Consider the following 17,688-nt stretch of genomic DNA (forward strand, 5'->3'; position numbering starts at 1 on the left):
TGTGTTGGGTCATTGTCCTGTTGTGCGAACCAGAAAGGATGGCGTATCACTACAGAATGCTGTGGTAGCCATGCTGGTTATAAGTGCCTTGAATTCTAAATAAGTCACTGACAGTGTGACCAACAAATCACCCCCACACAACCACACCACCTCCTCCATGCTTCACGGTGGGAACCACACATGCGGAGATCAACCATTCACCTACTCTGCGTCTCACAAAGACATGGCTGTTGGAATCAGAAATCTCAAATTTGGACTCATCAGACCAAAGGACAAGTAAGTCTCTTCTTCTTATTGGTGTCCATTAGTAGTGGTTTCTTTGCAGCAATTCGACCATGAAGGCCTGATTCATGCAGTCTCCTCTGAACTGTTCATGTTGAGATGTGTCTGTTACTTGAACTCTGTGAAGCATTTATTTGGGCTGCAATTTCTGAGGCTGGTAACTCTAATGAACATATCCTCTGCAGCAGAGGTATCTCTGGGTCTTCCTTTCCTGTGGCGGTCCTCATTAGAGCCAGTTTCATCATAGCGCTTGACAGTTTCTGGATTGATACACTGGACTCAACCTACACACTCATACATGCTTACACTGAGACTAAAACACACACATACACACACACACTACATACGCCCACACACACATAACACGCGCACAGATGCATACTGACACCACACACTTTCACCACATACGCTGCTGCTGCTGTCTATTATCTATCTAGTTGCCTAGTCACTTTACCCCTACCTATATGTACATAGCTACCTCAATTACCTCATACCCCTCCACATCGACTCAGTACTGCTACTCCCTGTTTATATTCTAGCCATGTTATTACCTCGTACCCCTCCACATCGACTCAGTACTGGTACTCCCTGTTTATATTCTAGCCATGTTATTACCTCGTACCCCTCCACATCGACTCAATACTGGTACTCCCTGTTTATATTCTAGCCATGTTATTATCTCGTACCCCTCCACATCGACTCTGTACTGTTACTCCCTGTTAATACTCTAGCCATGTTATTACCTCGTACCCCTCCACATCGACTCAGTACTGCTACTCCCTGTTTATATTCTAGCCATGTTATTACCTCGTACCCCTCCACATCGACTCAGTACTGGTACTCCCTGTTTATATTCTAGCCATGTTATTACCTCGTACCCCTCCACATCGACTCAGTACTGGTACTCCCTGTTTATATTCTAGCCATGTTATTATCTCGTACCCCTCCACATCGACTCTGTACTGTTACTCCCTGTTTATATTCTAGCCATGTTATTACCTCGTACCCCTCCACATCGACTCTGTACTGTTACTCCCTGTTTATATTCTAGCCATGTTATTACCTCGTACCCCTCCACATCGACTCAGTACTGGTACTCCCTGTTTATATTCTAGCCATGTTATTACCTCGTACCCCTCCACATCGACTCAGTACTGGTACTCCCTGTTTATATTCTAGCCATGTTATTACCTCGTACCCCTCCACATCGACTCAGTACTGGTACTCCCTGTTTATATTCTAGCCATGTTATTACCTCGTACCCCTCCACATCGACTCTGTACTGCTACTCCCTGTTTATATTCTAGCCATGTTATTACCTCGTACCCCTCCACATCGACTCAGTACTGGTACTCCCTGTTTATACTCTAGCCATGTTATTACCTCGTACCCCTCCACATCGACTCTGTACTGCTACTCCCTGTTTATATTCTAGCCATGTTATTACCTCGTACCCCTCCACATCGACTCAGTACTGGTACTCCCTGTTTATACTCTAGCCATGTTATTACCTCGTACCCCTCCACATCGACTCAGTACTGGTACTCCCTGTTTATATTCTAGCCATGTTATTACCTCGTACCCCTCCACATCGACTCAGTACTGGTACTCCCTGTTTATATTCTAGCCATGTTATTACCTCGTACCCCTCCACATCGACTCAGTACTGGTACTCCCTGTTTATACTCTAGCCATGTTATTACCTCGTACCCCTCCACATCGACTCAGTACTGGTACTCCCTGTTTATACTCTAGCCATGTTATTACCTCGTACCCCTCCACATCGACTCTGTACTGGGACTCCCTGTTTATATTCTAGCCATGTTATTACCTCGTACCCCTCCACATCGACTCAGTACTGGTACTCCCTGTTTATACTCTAGCCATGTTATTTTGACTATTTATTTGTTATTCTCTGTGTATTTATTCCTCTTAGTCTTTAACTCTGCATTGTTGGAAAAGGACCCGTAATTAAGCATTTCACTGTTAGTCTACACCTGTTGTTTACGAAGCACGTGACAAATAAAATGTGAGTTGACTAGAGACAGGAACACCACACAAACATTGATGTGGCTCACCTCACCCCTGCTGGTTGATGAACCAGCGGCCCTAAACTAACAAATCACAACCAATAGCTCCATTTGACTTGCAAATGCTTCCTACTCTTTGTTTCTCCAGATGGAGAGAGAAATAGAGAAATTGAAGCGCACAAAAATATTTCTTTGTTTCAGTTTTTAATAAGAGCATGTAGGTGGCCACCGGAGGCTGCTTCATCTGCATGAGAAGGAGGAGAGGAGCAGCTTCCTCCCCCATCCCAGTGAACACTAATTACCAGAAAATTGAAAGTCCCTGAGTCTTCTGACTCTGACCTCTGTTTCACCTCGGGTAGGGGAAAGTGTGTGTGTCTGTGCGTTTGAACCAGTCAAGGTACGTTGTGTGTGTGTATTTGATTGAACGGTCGCTGGACTCACAACGGCATCACACCAGAACTCGGCCACCTCTCCGATCCTCATGGAGGTCAGCAGCGTCTCCCACACCTCCATCTTGAACAGCTTCCCCACAAAAATCTAGTGCCGGCACTTTGGTTTTATGACTGCCGTCAATCACCCTGCGCTCAAAGTTGTCCAACAGCGTCTGGAGGGAGGGAGGCGGGGGGGGGGGGGGGGGGGGGGGTAGAGAGTGGGGATTAGGTGGCAGAGCAGAGCAGAGGAGAGGAGGCTGTTGTCATATGTTCCAGAACGTTCCACTGTCAACACACACACATACGCACATACACACACAGTGTCATTTGGGGGGTGTTTATGGACTCTGGCTGACCCTCAGCTCAATTCTGTCTGTATGTATTTGGAATGCTACGGCCCCAACCTCTTTTGCTCTCTTTAATGTGAGTCATTTGTATGCTGTGTTGGTTTGAACTGTGTGGAACCGAGTGGGAGGCTCCTCGACAGAATGGGAGCAGCACAGAACACAATTGGGGAACGGGCCAGAAATTCATGTTGGCATTGTCCCGGAAAATCTTTGTCATCCTTGGACTTCAGGCCCGAGGCCATATGGCTGGATGTGGTGAGGTGTCTGTGTGTGGCTAGGGGACGTCATCAGCCATAGATCAGTACCACACAGCCCGTGCACGAACACACTGATCCGCGACTGTTCAAACCCCACAGATGCCAATACGCTGTGTAGCAATTGCGTTGACCAAATGTTTGTGGTGTGTTACGCTCAGATACAGAATATTTTAATTGCTTGCATGAATTATTCAACAGAGTCTAATTGAGGTGGGCAGAGAGATACAATGATCTCTAAAAATATGCATCAGTCTGTGAAGTATTAATTACTACACAATGCTAATTATACATTGCATCATTTCCTCCACACATTAAACCCTAGGCATTTCTATAGTTCAGCGTTTTCTGAGATGGCAACCAATTCCATACAGTATATAGGATGCTACTGTTGACCAGAGCACTATATGCTGGCCCTGGTCAAAAGTATTGCCCTATAAGGAATCGATGCCATCGCGAATGCAGGGTGTTACCTTGGTCCCCAGCGTTAAACATGGCACTGGGCCAGTCCCTCCAGCCAGAACGTTCTTCTTGGCTGTTCAGTAGGTACGTCTCCTCCATTTCGGGACCAAACCTCCTTTTCTGTAAACTGTCGGAATGTATAAAGGTGTATTTCATACCATGGGGCTGCACTGCAGGCTCTGGGAGAAAGGCAGTGGAGCGTGTGCCACTTCCCAGTGTGTGTCTTTCTCCTCTCACTCTCCTGCTCTCCCTAATTAGCCTAGTGAGGCGGGATTGTTTGTGTTGGCGTCCTGCTGCAGCCCGGGGCATCCCTCCTGCTCTCTGACAGATGGCTGGATTACCAGAGTTTTGGAGATGGCCATTTTAATCTGAGTGTACTAATCCACCCCCCCCACCCCCCCCCCTCAATCGTCAGAATAATCCCCTGTATGAAGTCAGAGGCGGGTGACCAGAGGAACATGTGAGGGCGAGGTAGAGAGAGATCACCGTGGAAGAAAATCTTTCTAGATGGTAGGAGGGTAATCAGAGGATATAGGAGACCACTGTCCAGTCAACAGGGTTGATGACTTAGTATGTATTAGGTATGGTCACTCAGATGAAGTAAGACGGTGTCACTAGAAAATGTCAAACACAGACACACGATTGAATGGTAAAACAAAGTGTTTATTCATACAGAGTAGCAGACAGACAACCCTCATTCTATAATCCTACTAACACGACAACATCCCAGAATTAAAATAGGAACAATACAAAATAAAAATGAATCCTTCAACAAATGATGTCATGATGTCTGGAGGCTAAAGGGAAAATGTATAATGGAATGACACAGCATGTCACTGAGGAGGGCTGTCAGAGGTGGCAGATGCTTCTTCGCTCTTCCCCCGTGGTTCTCACTGCGCCTATTTGACACTTGGCTGCCCCCTGGTGGTCACTTGGGTCACTTTTCGATCAGCGAGTCCAGCTGCTCCTGAAGCGAGGCCAGCTGTTGGGACAGAGAAACGGAGCAGAGATCGGTTGATGCCAAACGCCCGGGTGTCATTGGTAGGCTAAGTGGATGATTAACACATCTTCCAACATTAACCAAGCTGATGTGAAGACAGACACACGTTGATACAGATACTCAGATTGGTGTTAGGAGTTCTTGACAATCCAAATTAAGATTGAGCAAACCAATTGGCTTGGATGTTGGCTATAAAGACCACCCTTATCCTTCTAAAAGCTGGATGTGTAGGGATGTTCAGTCACTAGAGGAAGACAACAGCAGTTCTCATAAACAAACATGTTTTGGTTAGTTTGTCTCTCTTATTCAAGCAGCGTAGTTGCACCTTCACATTCCTTTACAGCAAATGCTGCTTGATACCAAAGATAATAATTCATTACATTTATAACTCATAACCAACAAGAGGTCATAAACTGATGCAGTTTTAAAATGTCCTTTCCCGTCTTCCCAGACAACATTACCTGCTCCATCTCTCTCTCCTCCTGATGGATAATTTCATTAAGCAGAGCCTGAAAGCGGTTCTGCAGAAAGAAGAGAGGGACGGAAGGAAAAACAAAAAAGAAGTCAGTCATTAGACAGTTCCCTTAGCTTGTTTTGATGTTTGAAACTTCAGCGTGCCGCCGTTTCCTAGCGTATCTTCCATCTGACAGAAAGGCCATTTGGAATGCCAGTCAGACAACCGTGACCTTTTCCTGTGGCTGTGATAATAACAGTGAAAGATAGATCACAGCCAGACCTGGCCAGCCGAGCACAGAGCTGAAACGACATGGTAAAAAAATAAATCTGTCCCCGCCCGTGTCTCACACGTTGTAAATCTGTCCCTGAAGAGCAGTTGGCGGAACAATGATTTTTTAATGCTCCCCCCCCCCCCCCCAAAGGGCTGATGGTGGAAATGTAATATTTATGCCTTCTTTATGCGGTCTGAGTTTGGGAAGTTTTACACTCAGTCGCTTAGAGGGGTAATATTCCACATAAAGACTTCTCCCTCCAAGGTTGCCTCGGTGTGTATCTGCGTGTGTGAGTGAGAGAGTGTCTCGGTGTGTGTGTTTGAGTGAAAGTGTGAATATGAGTGTGGGGGTGAATACTAGCCTGCTACTAAGACTTGTTTTTGGAGCCCTTATTTATGAATCATCCTTTGTGGTCATCTGCTGAATGAATCAAACGTAATGTCAAAGTTGTGTGCGTCGATAACTCACCTTCAGGGCCTGGTTCTCCACCTTCATGATGAGGTCCTCCTGTTGTTTCTTGCGGGCGCGCGTCTCCTTCAGCTTGGCCTTCACACAGTCTATCTGCATCTGGTACTCCATCACTACAGGAACAGACAAAGGAACCATTCCCATCTCAAAACACACCGTCTACTTCATATCTCCATAGTATCAAGTGTATTCCTCTGCTTGTCTCCACTTTTTAAAGGAATAACCCACACTAAAAAGAGAGTTCCCCCCCCCCAAATGTTCTTCATTCGTCCCAAAATGTTGATGTTACAATTTGCATTTTGAAAGTCCTATATCTTGAACTTGATTGCTGACATGCAAAACATGTCGGGACCGTATCAAAAGTGGACTAATGAAGAAGAAAAACCACAGAAAGATAGCTATTCCTTTAACCTCCATTAGAGTGAAAACAATACGCTGGACGCCTACCACGAGACATCAATGTAAGATCCGTAGGACGCAGGGAAAGGAAAACTTGAAAGGAGGCGACTTGTATGGAGATCCAACCAACTGACTCATCCACACACAGCACCACCAAGACCAGCCATTTGCTACAGGCCCAATTGAAGAAAAACAACCAGGGCTTCCTCTCCTTGACCTGCACTGATCAGGATACACAGAGGACAAGCTTCCTTCTTCCAGCTCCTTAATTAGAGTGTGAATGATGAAAAGGAGACATTGAGAAGCGGCCACCCAGGGCTTTTACTTGCGACATCGTTAAACGCACTAAAGAGGAACATGGGTACATATTGAAGATGAGCATGCTCCTCCCCAGATGACACTTACGTCAACAGTGAAGAGGCGACTCCGGGATGATGGCCTTCTAGGCAGAGTTGCAAAGAAAAAGCCATATCTCAGACTGGCCAATATAAAGAAAATATTAAGATGGGAAAAAGAACACAGACTGGACAGAGGAACTCTGCCTAGAAGAACAGCATCCCGGAGTGGCCTCTTCACTGTTGACGTTGAGACTGGTGTTTTGTGGGTACTATTTAATGAAGCTGCCAGTTGACGACTTGTCAGCCGTTTCCAGCTACAATAGTCATTTACAACATTAACAATGTCTACACTGTCTTTCCGATCAATTTGATGTTATTTTAAAATGGACAATTTTTTAAAATGTCATTTCAAAAACAAGGACATTTCTAAGTGACCCCAAACCTTTGAACGGTAGTGTAAATATTTTCAAACATGCAACTTAAAAGTTTCATATCAAGAAATGTCCATTTGAAATCTTTTGGACATCAGGGTAATTTTGAAGAAACCTTATCTGAGTAAGAAAAGGATGTTCATATGATAGTTAAGATGTAAAAAATATATAAACTATTGGAACCAAGACTATTGGCACAGAGTGGAGGGAATGTTGGCAAAAAATTCCAGGTCATGAAAATCTATGCTCAAACCAGTATAAACTAATGTATAGAATTGATTATACAAGAGACAGAATTCACCAATTCTACAGCACAAAGGCAGAGTCATGACTTAAGTGTAAAACGAACAATGACTAAATAATGCACGCCTTCTGGGAATACTATAAAATCCAAAAGTTATGGGCGGAGTAAGAACGTTGGCAGTAGTATTACAATGTACATTCACTTTTAATCCGTCTGTCTGCATATTTCATGACACGGCATTTGGTGGTGTAGTGAGAAACTTGCTGGCTTAGACGATACTTTTCTCATATATCATCTTGAAAAAAACTTATACTTAATTGGAAATCAACCAATCCTCCATCGCACAATGGAAAGCAAATGCTTTATTATCTAAATGTTAAGTTTGTGGGCGACAGAGAGGAACAAAATGGTGCAGTTTGAGGCCATGGGCTGGAGAGTGATACGGGCGCTGGAGACTGGGCTGTGGGTCTGGGCAGGGATGATATAGTGGGATGGTATAGTGGGATCCTCTGTATGTGGATGTTTTGTAAAAATATATATACCTGAACAAAAATATGAATGCAACATGCAAAAATGTCAAAGATTTTCCTGAGTTATAGTTCATGAGGAACTCAGTCAATTGAAATAAATTCATTAAGACCTAATCTATGGATTTCACATGACTGGGAATACAGATATGCATCTGTGGGTCACAGATACCTTGGGCCTCATGATCTCGTCACGGTATCTCTGTGCATTCAAATTGTAGTCAATAAAATGCAATTGTGTTTGTTGTCCGTAGCTTATGCCTGCCCATACCATAACCCCACCATGGGGCACTCTGTTCACAATCAGCAAACTGCTCGCCTACACGACACCATACACATCTGTGCCATTGTGTTGTGTGACAAAACGGCACATTTTAGAATGGCCTTTTATTGTCCTCAGCACAAGGTGCACCTGTGTAATGATCATGCTGTTTAATCAGCTTCTTGATATACCACACTTGTCAGTTGGATGGATTATCTTGGTAAAGGAGAAATTCTCACTAACAGGAAGAATTTTTTTAGAGATAAGATTTTTGTACGTGTGGAACATTTCTGGGATGTTTTATTTCAGCTCATAAAATATGGGGGCAACACTTTACATGTTGAATTTAGATTTAGATTGTTCAGGGTATAAAAAAAGATGAGAGAAGACGCAACGTTGTGAGACTATTGAGATGGCGCAGTTGTCTAAGACGGTCTAAGGCACTGCATCTCAGTGCTAGAGGCATCACTACAGACCCTGACTCGATCCCGAGGCTGTATCACAACCGGCCGTGATCAGGAGTCCCATAGGGTGGCGCACAATTGGCCCAGCGTCGTCCGGATTAGGGGAGGGTTTGGCCGTCATTGTAAATAACAATTTGTTCTTAACTGACTTGTTAAATAAAAAAATACAGACCCCAGGTATCAATTTCCTGATTTTAGTCAGTGCTTATCTTTTCCATTCATTTGGGGATTGAGGCATATAGACGGATCTACACAACTGATGTGATACGACGCGGATTCAGCTTGACAGATTACTTTGGGTTTTAATAGGCATATTTAAAGCATATTTAAAGTGAATATAAGACCAGGCTAAGTGACTGAGGTGAATGTTAGCTGTCTGCTCCATAGAAATAGAAGGAATAGAACGGACTGCTCTCATTCTCTGGTCCACAGGGGCTCGTATTACTAAGGAACAGCGTGGCTTCCATTCAATTCAATCAAAACCTAATACACAATGAGCCACCGTCTTAGCTAACATCATCCCACACAGTCAGTATTGATTGAAAACCCGTTTTCAGATGCCATGGTCCTCATTACAAGCACTACGTGTAGACGGCCACAGCCAGACTTTGAAAGAGGCAGCCCTACAAGAGTGTCGGGAGAGCTGCAGGACGGGGGTGGCTGTGTGACAGACGGTTCCTTGGAAGCCAGTGAGCTGTCATAGAAAGCACAGTGGCTGAACCAGCCCCAGGAGGAGAGAGCGAGTACCTGTCCGTCTTCTGAATGGGGATATAACTGGAGATGAAGGGATAGGGAGGAGGGAGGGAGATGTCTCTCTGACCTAGAAAACTCAGCTTCATTCCAACTCAAGCTCACTTGTGTAGGGTGGGGTACTGCCGTCGTCCGTTTTGACATGGGGACATTGAGAGTGGTTCATGTCATTTGAGGTCCTCTTATTGTCTGTCCGTACTCTGTGCTTCTGTGCTGCTATTACAGCCACATATCATCCCCCCCGCTCCCCACATTGGCTGCTATTCCAATACTGTAGACAGGCGCCATGTTTATACCAATTACAAAACAATCACACTCCACTTAGAATAGAAAAAACTATGTAATTGCAAAGCAACATGTTGTGCCAACATGGGGACGGTATGCCAATCTCTTAATATCTATGACTGCAATCTTCAACCCCCCAATCGCCCCGGTGATGAAAAACAAACTCGCCCACTCTCCGTTGCCCTTCTTTCTCTTTCCACCACCCCTCTTCTCCATCCGGGCTCACCTATCTGGTTGTTCCCGTCTGCCTCGTCCCGAGCACCGTCTGATGACTCGTTGAGTTTGTCTTGGAGCTGTCTAACCAGGTCTTCCTCCATGTCCATGATGTTCAGGTCCTCGTCCTCATGACGAAGGTCCCCCTCATCCTCCTCATCATCGCTGCTGCTGCTGATGTCATTGAAGATCTCCCTCAGCTCGTCACGTTGGGCTGGAAGAAAACATTGATTTTCACATTTTGTCAAATATAATATTTTTGGGGGATATTTTAATAATAATAATAATTCAGTCTTCTACCTGCGACCACTCCTCACCAACAAAACACAATCCTCCCTTTAGGACAGTTTTAGAAACACTCCCTTTAGGACAGTTTTAGAAACACCAAGGCAGCTTTTCCCAAACTAGGGGTCCGGACCCCATGTGCGGTCACCTAATTTGAAAATGGTATTCGAACCAAATTCGCACTTGGTTCATAAAACCGGGAAAACATCAGTAACCTCTGGTAGCTGCTAGATGTGGCTGTAATAAACAGAGAGGTTTCTGTTTTCTTCCTACAAATATGGCTCTGTCTTTTGAATGGTTTAAAGGGGAAATATGCAGCTACTGTACATACATTTTAGACCTATAAATGAATGATATGTACAGTGATTCTTGAAGAACTTATAAATGCCTCATGAGCTTAGCTCAACTGTCATACTCAATGAGAAACCAAAATACAAGCTTGTTTTACTCCAATGTTTGTAAACAAAGTAAATGTAAACAAACACTCACAACATGATACAGCTATCACTTTGATATCACAGATGGCCAGTCTTTGCAACCATACCTTTGTCTATGAATGTGAGAGTGGTTCCATTACTCCAGAGCACACCATCGTTTCAACTGCTGATTGCCGCTTTAAGCTACAAAATATTATTGACTCAAGACATTTCAGCTTTTCCTTTTTTATTCATTTGTTTAAAAAGTTTCTAAAGATAATTCCACTTTTACATTATGGGGTATTGTGTGTAGGCCAGTGACACAAATCTAAATTGAATCCATTTTAAATTCAGGTGGTGACAAAAAAAACGGAAAAAGTCAAGGGTGTGAATACTTTCTGAAGGAACTGTATGTCTGTTGCAGAGACGAGAGCGCGAGTAAACAGGTTTTAATCAGTCAGGGAAATAAGTGCTGAAAACATGTTGGCTCACTATTTAAAAAGATGGAGAACAAGCTATAGCAGCGTTTCCCAAACTAGGGGTCGCGAGAGAAACTGAAAAAATAAATAATAATAATCTTGTTTGGTTCATAGAACCGGGGTTGTGTCAGTAACCTCTGGTAGCCGCTAGATGTGACTGTAATAAACAAAGAGGTTTCTGTTTTCTTCCTACAAATGTGGCTCTATCTTTTGATTGGTTTAAGCTACATATTATGACCCCATCACTGAAAGATTAGACTCTCAGGGACACGTATGGGTCTTCTGTTTCTCTTTACAATACCCAACAAGCCTCATTAGAACAGAGTGGACAAGACCAGGCACTAAATCACACTGGGGGGAAAGGAACATCAAGATCAAACAAAATGATTGTCTGATGATCTTCTGAACATCCCAATACTTTTCTGATGCATTTCAGTCACTTCAAACTTCCTTCAGACTGAAATACTGTCAAAAGTACTGTCAGACTGATTTGTAATAGACTGTCATAGCCCCAATGAAAAAAGTTAACATTGGCTGTTGATGACATCACTTTTTTACATGGTGGGGGGGGGGCGCAATTTTTTTTTTATACCAAAATAGGGTTGTGGGCCAAAAGAAAGTTGGGGAAACCCTGCACTAAGGCCTACTGTACTACTGTACTGCGTTGGAACAGTGAAAGGCTATGTGGCATACTGTATGTTCTGTGTGGGTGTGATGGCCCTAAGGTGGTAGGAGCCTGTAATATCAGTTATGGCTCTCATTCCAAACATAGTCCACAAATTGAATACATGTATTAAGTTAACTGAGAGTCACTCTGCACGGAAGCTACACATCTGCTAAATGATCATATTATAGTATTACTACATTTTGCCCACTTCCATGGTGCTTACCTGAGGAGCCATGCCCCATCTTGTGTCCCGATGTCCCAGGTGATGAGTCCAGGTTGGCCAGAGAGCCGTGGTTGTCTGCCTCCTTGGTCTCATCCTCAGCTATCACCTCCCAGCCTGAATGCCAAGTTAGGGAAATGTTGTACACCAAACACTACCTCACTGCTTTCATTAAGTTATGTCACGTTCCAGCTACTCAAAACTGGCTTCACTATGGGCCTACAAGGACATATTAACATGTACCACCGTCCATTGAAATCTACACTAAGGGAGGTGCACTCCGATGTTGATGCTGTCCCATGTTCTGTGCTTGTTTCCCCCCCCCCACCAGGTAGGTTGACCGAGAACACATTCTCATTTACATCAACGACCTGGGGAATAGTTCCTCCTGCTTTATCATTTCATCACAGTGCTTAATGACGAAGGTGTTGGTGTGCAGGTCTCACATTAACACGTTAGCAGGATTCAGTTCAGGTGAGGCCCAGCAGAGTAGGGCCCCCGCTGGTCAACAGCTATTGGATGTGTTGTGTTTCATTTACAGTGCGTGTATAAAAGGGTACTGCAATACCTAGTGACGGTTTGGTGCAGCGTTAGAGACAGAGTGTTGTGCGCGTGTTTGCCCCAGTGAGCTAGCTTAAAGGATACGGACACTAACGGCCTCTGCGTCCGTGCTCAGTAATCTCTTCACCTCCTTCTCCACGTCGGGAGATTCGATGTACTGCAGAGGAAATCAGGTTAGACTTACATCATGCCTCCAGACTACTCTGCGCACACACACACACACACACACACACACACACACACACACACACACACACACACACACACACACACACACACACACACACACACACACACACACACACCACCCCTAGCGAATGGCTGGCCATGTGCCAGCAAACACATTAGCGATTAAGAACAGCGAGCCAAACTGATATGGTGTTGCACCTTAAAGAAGATTTATTCAAAAGACAAAGTAGGAATCTTTCCTCTCACTCGCTCTCTGTCACTTGGATCAAAGCAGAGAGTTAGATTGCTCTCTTGCAAACCTTTGGGGCAAATGAAGATGGAAGGCCTTTATTTTTATGTAAATCTTAGTTTTTACATCCGCTGCAGTTCCTCTTTTATGAAATGTAAATGTGTTGTTTGAATTAAGGGCCTGGGACGAGATCCCGACATCATCTGAAGAAAATATTCACAAGATGAGGGGGAGAGAGCGCTCTAGGGGAAACACAAGATGTCAGTACCTTCTTTTTTGCCGTCTTCCTGAATCTTCTCTTCCTTGTGTTCTTTAGAGGACAGGTGACTGGAGACCAAAACATCATGATTTAAAGTTAACAGAACCATCAGAAAGGAAACTTGCAGATTGGCTGAGGCTTGAAGTTAAGTCTCTGCAGGCTGCAAAGTGCTATACTCAGCATATTTCAATACAGAGGGGATATATGCCTACTTACTGCCATGGTTCCACACAAACTTCTTGTCCTTGTCTTTGTCCTTCTTCTTCTTGGGGTCTACAGTACCGGTGGGTTCCTCCAAGGGAGGGTAGAGGTCTCCATCCAACGTGCACACCAGCATCTACCCCACACAGAACAGGGTCAAAGAGCAATGAATAATCAACCTTATAGAATGCTTGAAAATATATAAACCAACACTATGTGAGGTCATTATCAATAATCCCTGGTTCTAATCCCCGAGCCGACTAGGTGAAAAATCTCTCGGCGTGCCCTTGAGCAAGGCACTGAACCCTCATTGCTCCTGTAAGTTGCTCTGGATAAGAGCGTCTGTTAAATGACTGAAATGTCATACAGAAACAGGGCATTCTAAACCTTAGAGCAGACACTGCAGCCATTGACAACTTGTCTGGAGACTTCATACACCATCCTACTCCTATATGGTGCATGTATGAGAGCATTCTTCCTGTCCTACCTGACAGACGTCAGCAGTCTTATAGAAGGTCTTCTTGTCCACTGTTTTCAGAGACTCCAGGATGCAGGGCAGATCCACCAGTTTACACGCCAAAGGCACACGGTCCACTCTCACGATGCCATGACGACCATCAGCTGCAGAACATCATACGATGTCATTTCACACATAGAAAAATAATTTGACTACTGGTCACCTATCACAGGTTTACTTGAATGTCCGTTGTAATTATCCTACTTCTATGAATTCATCCTTATGTTGGCAATAGGTGCTTTATTGGGAAGGAATGGCTATTCTGTAATGTGATGCTGGTATAACTGCTTCTGAACCAAAAAAGGTTCAAATGAGCACCAGGGATAAACAAGGTTCCCTCTACTTTAATTTCAAGTTGCTTCATTAGCATGATTAATGAGGCCAATTTACCTTATCCTTGATTTGAATTATGCAAATTATAAAGCCTAACTTACTATATTACAGAGTGTGACCAACTTCCTTTGCGGCAGATGGTAATATTGTGAGTGAACAGTTAGGACCATTCCATGAAAACAACAAGGAACACTTGAACTAACAAGACATGAAGGCTCAATACCTACCGTGCAGTTCAATGGTGAGTCTGTCTTTGAGGTTCATGCTGCTAGACTGGGCAATACATCTCACTGTTGAGGCATATTCCTTTGACAGAGATCATGCAGTCAAAATATACATCAATCCCGAAACAGTTTATGCCATGTCAAGTATGATTTCCTTTATTTCAAGATATGGGTGCACAGAAAGGTACAATACAGGCAAACGAGTGTTCGAGTCTCAGGTTCAATTATGGTTGGCAATTATAAATCAATCATGGTGACATTCATTCTGATACAATATTCACACGTTTCAGCATGTAGACTGTAGCTAAGTTGGTTAAAAAAATAGCATCATTTTGAATTTGAGATGCATGGCTATTAAAAAAATACACAAAACCAAAAATGCTCCTCATCCCATTATATTCCATATGTTTTCTTACCGTAGGCAGCCGCAGGACAAATTGACTTTCCAGCTCATGGGGTGCATCATCTTTGTTTTTCGAACCGACCTTCCCCACTGCAAATCAGTGCATAATAACATATTAATAGTCATATTTGGTAGGCTTGATTATCTAGCTAGCTAGCCAGCTGGTTATTTAGCTAGCTGGCTAGTTAGCTGTCTGGTTGAGTTTCTATTAACGTTAACGTTACGCTACCTTCACCGAAGACAGGCGATCTCCTATTCCACTAATTAACAAAACGTACCTTTTATTTTGGAGTTCGATTTGGTCTTTTTGTTCTGCATGGTGACTACTTGAAATGAAAAATAAAGAGCCTTGTCGATGCACACACAGCTAGAAACAACACAGCAAACCGGAAGACTCTTCTTTGATTACGTTTGACCTTATTCAATGGACTATTCCGCCACCTACTGGTCAGAATGGGAGCAGGACGGTAGTAAATCCTATTCGGAAAAATATTGCTGTCAGTGCAGTGTAACTGCAGCACACACAGTTCCGTATAACGCCTCGATCACACCGACAGACTTTAGTACACCGAAGTACATTCATTTCCGATGTTACGCTGCGTTTTCCTTTCAGCATTGGGTTGCAGAAGCAGTTGTAGAACGTTCTGTGGGTTGCATACGTTGGATTTATGGAACATATGAGTCAAACTGTATGTGTGAATGGTTTGACAGAAATGGTAGCAGAAGGTGAATGTTAAACTTTTGTTGCACATGTAACGGATGTGAAATGGCTAGCTAGTTAGCGGGTACGCGCTAATAGCGTTTCAATCAGTTACGTCACTTGCTCTGAAACCTAGAAGTAGTGTTGCCCCTTGCTCTGCAAGGGCCGTGGCTTTTGTGGAGCGATGGGTAACGACGCTTCTTGGGCGACCGTTGTTGATGTGTGCAGAGGGTCCCTGGTTCGCGCCCGGGTCGGGGCGAGGGGACTGGTCTAAAGTTATACTGTTACACACACATATCCAGATGACACTGCGTACCATTTTGCATTAGCCTAGACTCGCTCTAATTCACATACAGCCCCAACAGATCCACAGATGACAATCTCTATTGCACTCCACACTGCCCTTCCCACCTGGACAAAAGGAACACCTACGTAAGAATGCTGTTCACTGACTACAGCTCAGCTTTCAACACAATAGTGCCCTCCATTTCATTATAGTACAACGGTCTGATTTTCATTACAGTACAACGGTTTGATTTGTTTGATCTTAGCTAGCTACATAACTGTGTTTGTATCAAACATAATTGCGTAGTTATTGAGGTTCGCTAGCCAGCTATTTTCGCCCTAACGTAACGCAACGTAGCCAACACTGCTAGCTAGCCAGCTTGCCACCGAATAGCAGCATTGTAGAAACGAGTGCATTACAACGGAACGACTTGATTAGTGTAGTGTTAGCTGGCTACACAGTTGTCTTTGCTATCTTTGATTTGTTTGATCTTAGCTAGCTACTTAGCTGGCTACATAGCCGTCTTTGTATCAAAGATAATTGTGTAGTTATCGAGGTTCGCTGAGGTTCGCTAGCCAGGTATTCTCGTCCTAAAGTAACGTAAGGTAGTCAACCCTGCTAGCTAGCCAGCTAGCCACCGATTAGCAGCACTGTAGAAACGATTACATTACAACGGAACGACTTGATTTGTGTAGTGTTAGCTAGCTACATAGTTTTCTTTGCTAGCTTTGTATCTAAGATAATTGTGTAGCTTTGAGTAATTATCGGTTAGCTAGCCAGCTATTTTCGCCTGCCGCGCTGCCGTCCTCCTACCTAGCCAACACTGCTAGCTAACACTGCTAGCTAGCCAACTTCTACCGAATAGCAGCACTGTAGAAACTTACATTACAACGGAACGACTTGATTAGCGTAGTGTTAGCTAGTTGTCTTTGCTGTCCTGGTATCCATGATAATTGTGTAGTTTAGAGAAATTTAGAGAAATTGTCGAGGTCACCTAGCCAGCTTCACTTTCAACAACGCAGCTACTGCTAGCCAGGCTACTTCACCAGCCAGCAGTACTATATCATTTTAGTCAATAAGATCTTTTATTTTATTTATTTTTTGCAACGTAAGCTTAACTTTCTGAACATCCGAGACGTCTAGCCCACTTGTCATTCTAATCTCCTTTGCTTTAGCGTAGCCTCTTCTGTAGCCTGTCAACTATGTGTCTGTCTATCCCTGTTCTCTCCTCTCTGCACAGACCATACAAACGCTTCACACCGCGTGGCCGCGCCCACCCTAACCTGGTGGTCCCAGCCCGCACGACCCACGTGGAGTTCCAGGTCTCCGGTAGCCTCTGGAACTGCCGATCCGCGGCCAACAAGGCAGAGCTCATCTCAGCCTATGCGTCCCTCCAGTCCCTCGACTTCTTGGCACTGACGGAAACATGGCTCACCACAGATAACACTGCTACTCCTACTGCTCTCTCTTCGTCTGCCCACGTGTTCTCGCACACCCCGAGAGCTTCTGGTCAGCGGGGTGGTGGCACCGGGATCCTCATCTCTCCCAAGTGGTCATTCTCTCTTTCTCCCCTTACCCATCTGTCTATCGCCTCCTTTGAATTCCATGCTGTCACAGTTACCAGCCCTTTCAAGCTTAACATCCTTATCATTTATCGCCCTCCAGGTTCCCTTGGAGAGTTCATCAATGAGCTTGATGCCTTGATAAGCTCCTTTCCTGAGGACGGCTCACCTCTCACAGTTCTGGGTGACTTTAACCTCCCCATGTCTACCTTTGACTCATTCCTCTCTGCCTCCTTCTTTCC

General features: G+C 44.3%; 1 protein-coding gene across 1 annotated transcript; it reads right to left on the minus strand.

Annotated features, from left to right (window-relative positions):
• Window positions 1–4,448: 4,448 nt before the first annotated feature.
• On the minus strand, window positions 4,449–15,310 carry LOC129827673 (transcription initiation factor TFIID subunit 7-like). Its single transcript, XM_055888719.1, has 12 exons — window positions 15,177–15,310; window positions 14,912–14,988; window positions 14,499–14,577; window positions 13,909–14,042; window positions 13,437–13,557; window positions 13,230–13,288; window positions 12,628–12,700; window positions 11,986–12,099; window positions 9,929–10,129; window positions 6,003–6,115; window positions 5,268–5,327; window positions 4,449–4,788 (listed from the first exon to the last, which is right to left on the minus strand). Exons 1-12 carry the CDS (start codon window positions 15,214–15,216, stop codon window positions 4,744–4,746), a joined length of 1,116 nt encoding a protein of 371 aa, XP_055744694.1. The 5' UTR covers window positions 15,217–15,310; the 3' UTR covers window positions 4,449–4,743.
• Between the last annotated feature and the right edge of the window lie 2,378 nt (window positions 15,311–17,688).

The sequence above is a fragment of the Salvelinus fontinalis genome, chromosome 29 (genome assembly GCF_029448725.1).
Source record: "Salvelinus fontinalis isolate EN_2023a chromosome 29, ASM2944872v1, whole genome shotgun sequence".
Lineage (NCBI taxonomy): Eukaryota > Metazoa > Chordata > Actinopteri > Salmoniformes > Salmonidae > Salvelinus > Salvelinus fontinalis.

Excerpts from the sequence above, each read along its gene's own strand:
- LOC129827673 (XM_055888719.1), bottom strand. The coding sequence starts at position 15,216 with ATGCAGAACAAAAAGACCAAATCGAACTCCAAAATAAAAG. Across the intron at positions 12,100-12,627 it reads CGCAGAGGCCGTTAGTGTCC|GCTGGGAGGTGATAGCTGAG; the intron begins GTATCCTTTAAG and ends CTTGGCATTCAG. Across the intron at positions 5,328-6,002 it reads TGGAGAACCAGGCCCTGAAG|AACCGCTTTCAGGCTCTGCT; the intron begins GTGAGTTATCGA and ends TTCTTTCTGCAG.